The following is a 10,688-nucleotide window of genomic DNA, read 5'->3' as shown; positions in this document are numbered from 1 at the left end:
TCATAAGTTTATCAACGGTTATATTGAATAATTATTTATTAACAACACTACTGCTTGAAATATGATTGAAAACATTTTTTGAACAGGTGGACATGCAGAAGCACTTAAAGTATGGAAACAAGAAGGTCAACTATTTGTTCTTGGATTAAGCTTCGTTTTCGATTTCGGAAGAGTTAAAGCCTCATGCTGTTACCCTTTTCTTGCTTGAGCATAAAAAGAACGAACCGAAAAATACATTTAAAGCGTTGCAATAAATATGCCAATAATACAAGCAATGTGCGTGATATATTTCTATATAAGAATCAGGCATCAGGATACCATTCACTATCCTGGTTTGCTTATCAGTTTCTTCATTATAAATTGTATAATGTATAAAATACGATAGAAAAAAGTCCAGGGTAAAACAGAATTCACCATGAAAAGGTCAGAGTATAGCAAACTCTGTAACATCAGTAATGCTTGGGATCGTTAGTGCAACGTGCTGTCTCCATAACGCTGTTGACAATACATTCATAGGAATGATCTCGCACTATTACGTAGACTATTTCATTTGACAAAACAAGAGGAAGGGTTCATTTCCACAATAGGTTTTCTATTTGTCCTTCGCGTACTTTTTATTTCTCTTGCATTTGAAAAGTATATGAATACATTAGTCTGTGTAAGTGTTAACTTAGCATTACAGTGGTACCAGGGAAAGTATCTGCCTTCTTTTTTGTACGTTCTATGATTGGGAATGCATCGAACCCATTGTTGTTTAGCTGTCCCATGTAAAGGTTTAGACTCGTATGGTTTTGCTATCTATGTTATCGAAGTGTTTATACAGCTCATGCTATTTGTAGTCGGAGTAATAGGTACGAAATACATTGTCAAAAAATTTTGTAAGATTTTCATTACAATTGATTATACAACAACTTAAGCAGACATGTTATGCCTGTCATTGTCTTTCTATTCACGGCCATATGTATATCTCAAAATGAACTGACAATCATCTCCATATTAACTGTATTGTCGTATTATGTCATAATAAAATGTGTTATATATATATATATATATCATTACGGGTGTTTGTTGTGAAGAAACTGTCTTGGTATTAATGGCTAAAGACAAGCCAGGAAATTAAAATACCATATACCTTATCATCGGGGTTCGTTTGGTGGCTACAGAAAAGTCATGAATTTAGAGTTGTACACTTCATTACCGTGGTTAGTTGTATCGACTCTCTTGTAGTATTTGTATTTATAGACAAACCTGGAAATCAAAGTATTACATACATCATTATCAGGGTTCGTTGTGTAGAAACTCTTGATACTAGTTGCTATAGGCATATATATATGTATTATACTATGTATTTTTTCTTTATTTTTCTTCCTTTTTACTTTTACTGTTACACATTTTTACACATTCGAATCAGCGTCTCGAATAATTACATATCTAAGTTTGATGATACATATGGTTTTTCTCTTAATTCAGTGTTATACTTGGCGTATACAAGACAACAAAAGTGTTGTACATGAAGCATCTAAAGAGGAAAGAGTTAACAAAAACAGTATTCGTGTCCAACTATTAACGAAAGGCTTTGAAAATGTACGGAAATGTATGATGCAATTTAATTCATTGCTGGTCTCTATCTGATTCTACGTTCGTATTAAAAGGGTGTTATTCTCCTGCTTGTTTTTGATAAAATTTCATACAATGACATAATTATCAACTTATATTCAATGAAACACCACATGCTGTAAATGTCTAACCATGTGCCGCCAGTGCAGTCATAATATCACGTACAAAGCCGAAATCTCTTTCATATTTATATATTATATATATTTTGGAAAAACGGAAGTAAGTAACAGTAATTATTCAGAAAGAACGAACACTTTTTAGATTTCACTATGTATAATTAGATGACACAATGCTTATGGTGTTATCAAAATTCAGCTATATTTTAGAATTGATGTCAACACGCAATGTTTTTCGCTTGGTTACACGGTAAGGTACTTCTACTTACATTAGGAATAGCAACGAAATCGATACCCTTGTCGCATTTGGTTCACAAGAGACAAAATGCTTTATCGCATGGCTGCGAAAAAGTGATGCTAACGGGTATGATGTTGTATCACCTACTCACGACTGCCAATAGGAAACCATTAAGGAGTTTCCGAGGCCTGCAAGGTAAGCATTATGGGGCTTTCACGACATAGCCAGATACGATTTCCAGGTAATTGATATATCGTTTTAGATGTCCATCTTTTATAATTTTTTTTATATCTATATCTGTGTCAGATTCGTCATCTCTATTCATTTCTTGCCAGGTTCGCTCTTGCCATCATCAGTAGAAAAAGAACTAATTCAAAACACATGTCTTTCAGACATCAATTCAATGAGTGCTTCATCATCTGCATCGGAACTGCGCGCCCAGTTCACAACTTGCAAAAACCAGCAGAGATAAGTTTAATTGATAGGCATGTTAAATTGATAAATGTTTAATTGGTAGATAGAAATGGAAGTGATGATTTAACAACTTCGACAGAATTACTTCTAACCATTGGCAGAAGTACTGACAAAGTATATTTCTGTACTATTTATAAGTATCCTTACATACTCTGTCTTGTTGGAATTGTATGGGAAGTGTTGCTGATTAAGAGTTTAAATAAATGAATGTAGCGGCAATTTTGATTACATTAACTCAATCTTATTTTGTAACAAAGAAACTCATGAAAAATAATACTGATGTTTTCTCTTTATTTACATCGTTTTTCCCATCTTACCACCTTCAGTGTTTTATGTTATTAATGTCTTTCATTGGAATGATATCGACACATCATTTTGTCCTTCCAAGTGAGGAGACGTGTACGAATTTCCGGTATGCGGGAGGCATAAATGATAGGATTAAAGGCTGAGTTTAAACATCCCAAATAGACCAGAATATGTCGGACTTGTCTGGAGAGCACGAAATCCTCAAACCATCCTTCCATAAACACCACAACTACAATCATGGGTGTCATTGTTATGAACAATATGACCGCTAGAATGATCAGCGTAATTACTGCCCTTACCTGGTGCTTTGTTGTTCGGGGGCGCCGTTGTCGCTGCGTGGGTGTCCCGGCAGTCAACGACTTTAGATATTGCACGCTTAGAGGCAATTCATCGCGTTCCTTTTTAAGATAATGATATTGTGTACTATGTTTTGAATCAACCAGAATTCTAGATCTTTGTGCTTCTGGGGTAAATTCTTGTGAAGTAGACGGACTAGGACAATATCCCGCATGTTTCACTTTTTTACCCCATGCTTCTTTAACACCAGTTTTATGCATCCTTGGTGGAGACTCCTTCCTGGTTCCTACACTTTCTCTCTGTAACCCTCTGTCGATCCTATTACCATAAAACAACCTACAATTTGAAGACGTTTTCTCATCTCTTTCCGAGTTTTCGTTGACAGATACGCGTCTGTGGTGCACAATATTCTTCGAACCTGTGTGACTAGATATTCTCTTCCGATAGATGGATCTATACAAAACTAAACTCATCAAAATACTCGAACCGATAATCAAAATCTCTGCGAATAAAAGAAGCAATGACCATGATTTCAGTAATGGGGTTGCTCCGTTACAGAAAAGTGTTTTGACCGCGCAGTGTGATAGATTGTAATTCTTTCCATAAACAGTGAATGGAGCTATGGTGATTAAACCGGAGGTGGACCAAGACGCAAATACAATGATCCAAAACCGAATTCGGGCTTGTTTCAAAGATATTGGAACACTTCTCAGGATTGCCCAAATTCTATCAAGACAGATGAAACATAAATGAATAATTGAAACTGCAATTGCAAAGCAGAAAACACAAAGTCTAACCCAACATTCATTATAGGAGATCTGCCGAACTGTGAAGGACTGGTACACCGGAAGAAGGGAAACGCATGTGAGCAGGTCGCTAAAACTCAGGCTAAGTATATGGATATTGGTGATAGTTTTCCCAAGACACCTTCCACTTATCATTATGATTATCACGGGTACGTTCAGGAACACAGATATCAGCGTGGTGAGCCCGACAACAAGATGTACGCCCATGTTTGCGGTTTCTGTATCGTCATCCAACACGGAAGACAGAATGTGGCTATTTGTTGAATTGTTCGTGGTTGATGCCATGGTTATAACTTTATACTCCACCTGCAAACTAAACAAAAATGTTGTTTTTTTTTCATGGAATATCAAAGACGTACCCAAATGCTTATACTCTAAAAATTGTTTACCAAAGCTAGAATATGAATTAGCACAAGCAATCATCTTGTTTTGTCATCATCCTAGTTAGTCTAATACAAGACACTGCAGAACAGGAAACAATTGAACAAAACAAGATGCGTACATATACATTCGGCATTAATTGTGCGATTAACAGCGAATTTTGACAAAATATCCCGGTGCAGTCTACAAACTTAAAAGTAACATATATTCTAAAGCTACAAAAAGCAAAACCAGTACCTTTGTATAAAACTTTTAAATGTGCAAACGATAGCTTCACATACTTTAAAAGTTACAAGAAGTTTTAAAAGCTGCAAATAAGGCATTCAACCTGAAACCTTCAAGACATGTACAAACTTAAAATGTACCAACAGCTGATAATAAAACCCAATAAACCGTTATCAGAATGAATTACTAACAGTCGCAACATAACCATTAACTGATACATAGATTAAATTACAAATAGTCGGAACCTAAACCATAAAACCGTTATCAGAATGAATTACCAACAGTCGCAAAATAGCCAATAAAATGAAACATAGATTGTATTACAAATAGTCGCAACCTAAACCATTAAACCCGTAATCAGAATAAATTACAAATAGTCGCAACCTAAACCATTAACCCGTAATCAGAATAAATTACCAACAGTCGCAACCTAAACCATTAAACCCGTAATCAGAATGAATTACCAACAGTCGCAACATAACAAGTATACTGATACAAAGATTAAATTACAAATAGTCGCAACCTAAACCATTAAACCCGTAATCAGAATGAATTACAAATAGTCGCAACCTAAACCATTAACCCGTAATCAGAATAAATTACCAACAGTCGCAACATAACCATTAACTGATACAAAGATTAAATTACAAATAGTCGCAACCTAAACCATTAAACCCGTAATCAGAATGAATTACAAATAGTCGCAACCTAAACCATTAAACCCGTAATCAGAATGAATTACAAATAGTCGCAACCTAAACCATTAAACCCGTAATCAGAATAAATTACAAATAGTCGCAACCTAAACCATTAAAGCCGTAAACAGAATAAATTACAAATAGTCGCAACCTAAACCATTAAACCCGTAATCAGAATGAATTACAAATAGTCGCAACCTAAACCATTAACCCGTAATCAGAATAAATTACCAACAGTCGCAACATAGCCAATAAAATGAAACATAGATTGTATTACAAATAGTCGCAACCTAAACCATTAAAGCCGTAAACAGAATAAATTACAAATAGTCGCAACCTAAACCATTAAACCCGTAATCAGAATGAATTACAAATAGTCGCAACCTAAACCATTAAACCCGTAATCAGAATGAATTACAAATAGTCGCATACCATAGATTGAATTACAAATAGTCGCAACCTAAACCATTAAACCCGTAATCAGAATCAAAACCATTAAACCCAGAATAATTACATTAAACCCGTAATCAGAATGAATTACAAATAGTCGCAACCTAAACCATTAAACCCGTAATCAGAATGAATTACAAATAGTCGCAACCTAAACCATTAAACCGTTATCAGAATGAATTAACAACAGTCGCAAAATAGCCAATAAAATGAAACATAGATTGTATTACAAATAGTCGCAACCTAAACCATTAAACCCGTAATCAGAATAAATTACCAACAGTCGCAACATAACAAGTATACTGATACAAAGATTAAATTACAAATAGTCGCAACCTAAACCATTAAACCCGTAATCAGAATAAATTACAAATAGTCGCAACCTAAACCATTAAACCGTTATCAGAATGAATTACCAACAGTCGCAACATAAGCAGTAAAATGATACATAGATTGAATTACAAATAGTCGCAACCTAAACCATTAAACCCGTAATCAGAATGAATTACAAATAGTCGCACCCTAAACCATTAAACCCGTAATCAGAATGAATTACAAATAGTCGCAACCTAAACCATTAAACCGTTATCAGAATGAATTACCAACAGTCGCAACATAACCAGTAAAATGATACATAGATTGAATTACAAATAGTCGCAACCAAAACCATTAAACCGTTATCAGAATGAATTACAAATAGTCGCAACCTAAACCATTAAACCCGTAATCAGAATGAATTACAAATAGTCGCAACCTAAACCATTAAACCGTTATCAGAATGAATTACCAACAGTCGCAACATAACCAGTAAAATGATACATAGATTGAATTACAAATAGTCGCAACCAAAACCATTAAACCGTTATCAGAATGAATTACCAACAGTCGCAACATAGCCAGTAAAATGATACATAGATTGAATTACAAATAGTCGCAACCTAAACCATTAAACCCGTAATCAGAATGAATTACAAATAGTCGCAACCTAAACCATTAAACCCGTAATCAGAATGAATTACAAATAGTCGCAACCTAAACCATTAAACCCGTAATCAGAATGAATTACAAATAGTCGCAATATAAACTGTTAAGCAAGTAAACAACAACATATAAATAGTAGCAACATTTACCTAAATCGGTTCTTAGACTGAATAATGAATTGTAGCAATGTAAACCATTAAACCAGTCCACAGGAAAAATACATATAGTAAGCTATAAAGTTAGTATAAAGAGTAATTCATTAATCTACCTTAATGGAAAATCAATGTATATTATGTGTTCATGATGTTGATCGTTATCTTGACACATCTATCTATGCAGCTTTAAAACGGTTTAAGTGTTGGTGCTACATTTAAAAAAAAATACATCCTATTAGCCGAACTCTCATTGAACGATAAATTCGTAAATTATTGAAATTGGTGACTCCCAGTCATGTTCTTTGTACAAGCACTCACCTTTGAACTGGTCTTCGCAAATGAAGATAACTGCATTCATAACATGAATAAAGAGTTTACTTGGACTCTCTTGTCTGCAATGTTAACAAACATCCAGGACGTCACAAACCCCTTACAAATAGTATGTTTTGCAACAGTATTTCCTATCTGGGTGTATCAACATCTACACCACGGTGTCTAGCATGTTACCCAATTAGTTTTCATATCAACAAAGCAAACATCTAGAAAACATCATCTTCCAAGCCCGCACTGAAAACAAATGACACAGCAATCTTTCTTAACACTACAGGTGGTGTGGTTTGTAATCAGGGTTCCGTGACGTCATGCTTGATGGTCCTCCATAATCATAAACATTGCAGAGGACAGAAAGCATACGAACTTCCTTACAGCTAACCAATCAGAACACCCACGTGACATTTTAGTAACTACCTGATATGATATCTGATTGTTATTCTCTCTCTAAGATTAATATGTCTTGTGTTGTTCCGTTACACTATCCTCGGCGCAATGCTGGATCTGGTAAATTACATATCTAATTGTTTTCTTTCCTTCATACCTGTATATTATTGTATTGAATGCCTCATTCGGACCAAATATGATTATAATTATATCAATGACATTGTATCAATGAGTTTAAATGCAAGCACGTTTTATACTACTCGTGTTTTTTATGATGAAATAACAAATTAAGATGTTCAACAATCTTACAACGAGTTTGTCTAAAATTTACCTAACTCTTATTCCCATAAAAATATGGGCGATTACGTAGAGATGTACAAAAAAAATATACAGAGGATTTCTTATTAAAGGGCGTATATACAATGTCACCACATAGTTATAGCCTGATAATGAAGATCTCACTGATGAGATTTCCACTAAAAGACAATTTTAAAATATGGTAATTATATTTTTTTCTATATTCTAGCTATTTAAGTCATATTACTAACATGTAATGACATAATACATAAGATAAAATGTGGTTGTGTGATGAAAAATCGTTCACCTTGTTCGACAATGCTTTTAGAACACTTAGATACACCTTCTAAATCTTTCCTGATACGCTAATTGCCCTTTCAATAACGTCTTTTATTAGATGCGTGTGCTGGTTTTACATCTTATGACCCAAGTAATAAAGATGTATGGAAGTTTGTTTCGACCTAATTTTATAATATCTGTTTGCATTTTTAAGAGGACTAGATCACATCACAAGTCGCCCGGAATAGCCAAACCAACTTCCGGTATAGCTGGCATTTATTTAATCATACACTATTTTCAAGACACGTTTATTAACGTGGATCACGATTTGACTGGTCACTAAAACACCAAATGGTTACAGATAATTGCTTCGTTTGACATTTTATACATAAAAAACGTGTTTTAAAACAAAGATTTCCAATTCATAATGACTTATGAGATAAAAAGTGTAAAACATGACTGTATATTTGGAACATGTAACCCTGTTGTACTATTTCGACAAAAGTAGTTGAGTTCGACACCAAATATTGAAGATAAAATATCTGTGTGAGATATCTTCATTCTAATGATACAGTTCATTTGCTAATTAATTTTTGCACGCATTTTCTATTGGAAGTTCATTCTTGTTAATTCCCGAGTTCTTTTCACAATGCAAATTTGTAAAAAGTATTTGAAAACAGCAAAGCCTAACAAGAGTGAAGCTTTATGATTACCGAAGCACAGGCATCAGATTGAAACACTGAATAGACGCATGTTAGTCATGGCTCGAAGATTCTAAAAGCTGATTTTAGTACAAATTGTTTGATTTTTATATCATATTTTCGTCTTCATCATTGTATTTGTAGTGTCCATGTAGTTCTGTTCTAAAGCTATACACATTATTGCTTCTCATGTATCAAATTCTTTGCAAAGTCACATATCTAATGCCAAATTAACCTGTATTCTGCAAACTATATTTAGTTGAAATATTCTTCAAGTTAATAAAAATGTATATCATTGTTTCATTAAATGAAGTCTAGTTGTATCATGTCTTCATCAAGGTAAAGCAGGATACAGCGTACACAACAGCAACGTTAACGGTACGTTTATACGAGGGAGGCAATTTCAATCACCTAGCTTCTTAATCTTTTTTACAAAATATCGAAGGATTGTTGAGGAATACTTTGTATCCGTTATAGTACTGTTTTAACTCTCAATGAATCTTATTCTGTTCATAGTGTGGAGGATCAATTGTTGTCAATCATCTATGGTATTCTGTTGACTTTTCATCATAACACGAAACTCAGAGATCAACAGATATTTGCATGTAACGGATACATGTACAAATGTATCAGATCAAAACTAATAATAAAGGGACAACACCACGTACATCAATCTGTTTCCATGCCATGCATCTGATCAGCATGGAAGCATTGCTTACATACATCAACGATACCCTGAAGATTAAATTATCGTGATCAAGAAGTTTCGTTTCTAGTCATCCATATAAAACTAATGTCAACATTTGGGATTGCGAAAAATAAAATTAACATCGAACAATAGGTGATAAAACGTTTAATAGATTGAATGGTTATATTACATTTCACGTGTCTTGTCAAGGTTTCCTATCTCAGTACACTAATCTGTATGAGATTCATAAAAAAAACTTGAATTAATCATCATAGTTGCAGCAGTCAGGGGTCATAAATTGCCTCCGTAATTAACCTTCAGCCTACTAAAAATGTTTAGCTTTAATAAGACATTTATACTATTAATGTCGAATTAGTTTATCAATTATAAAGCATGCGATAAAATTGCAGGTGCTGGCAAAATGCACGATATGAATGTAAACCAGTAAGTTTATCTTCTAAGTATTACGATATTTATGCGTTTACACAAATTACTAGACCGAACGATATATAACTATTATATTTTGGTCAGTTGCTACTTGTATAAAGGGATCATGAAATTGTTCACTATTTTTTGTTCATAGCTACCATTTCCATTTAATGTAATGAAAACGAATAAAGTACATATGGAATTGATGTTTTTTAAAAGGACTACAGAATTGGCAGGGTCATATAGATAAATCAATATACAACTAAGTTGAAATTGACGCATCTTATATGATGACCATGAAACCAACAAGAAAATACAAACAAGTGGGAACGTAATTATAATTCAAACTCAAATTCCACAAACCTCAGGCAAAACATTAACAAAACAATAAATTACGCCTGAAAATTACTAGGATAATAAGATCAAGTGTTCCAGAAGAGTAAGCGTCTTCTGCTTCATCGACAACCTTCGTTCAAACCTTGGTCAATCCAAGTCAGTGATGTGACGTTATCAAATGAAAGCAATGTATAAAACAACGAAATCAACAGACAAACTAATGAGCATCAAACACATCCATCTTTATTTGTTATGACAACTGCCAAATATTACTCTATTTGTTGGCGATGCATGCATAGCTTCATATTCCTCAATCGTTGGTTTGGATATTTTCAGACTTAAAATGAAACAAACAATTAACCTTCATAGTATCTCATTTTTCTTAGATAATAGAAAACATCAATTCAATTTCCCCAAATATTTTATTGATAATGGTCGCACTGACAATAAACTTATCATCATACTTCTTTCTTAATCAAAACAATAATATTATAATC

At 33.8% G+C, this 10,688-nt stretch overlaps 1 protein-coding gene across 1 annotated transcript; it reads right to left on the bottom strand.

The window, feature by feature from the left end:
- Nucleotides 1-2,783: 2,783 nt before the first annotated feature.
- Nucleotides 2,784-4,139, bottom strand: LOC132547327 (alpha-2Db adrenergic receptor-like). The gene has a single exon (XM_060211091.1). It carries the CDS (start codon nucleotides 4,137-4,139, stop codon nucleotides 2,784-2,786), a length of 1,356 nt encoding a protein of 451 aa, XP_060067074.1.
- Nucleotides 4,140-10,688: the final 6,549 nt, after the last annotated feature.

The sequence above is a fragment of the Ylistrum balloti genome, unplaced genomic scaffold, assembly GCF_031769215.1.
Source record: "Ylistrum balloti isolate Yb309-2 unplaced genomic scaffold, AGI_CSIRO_Ybal_v1 Utg369946, whole genome shotgun sequence".
NCBI lineage: Eukaryota > Metazoa > Mollusca > Bivalvia > Pectinida > Pectinidae > Ylistrum > Ylistrum balloti.
This window is presented reverse-complemented; position numbering and strand designations above follow the sequence as displayed.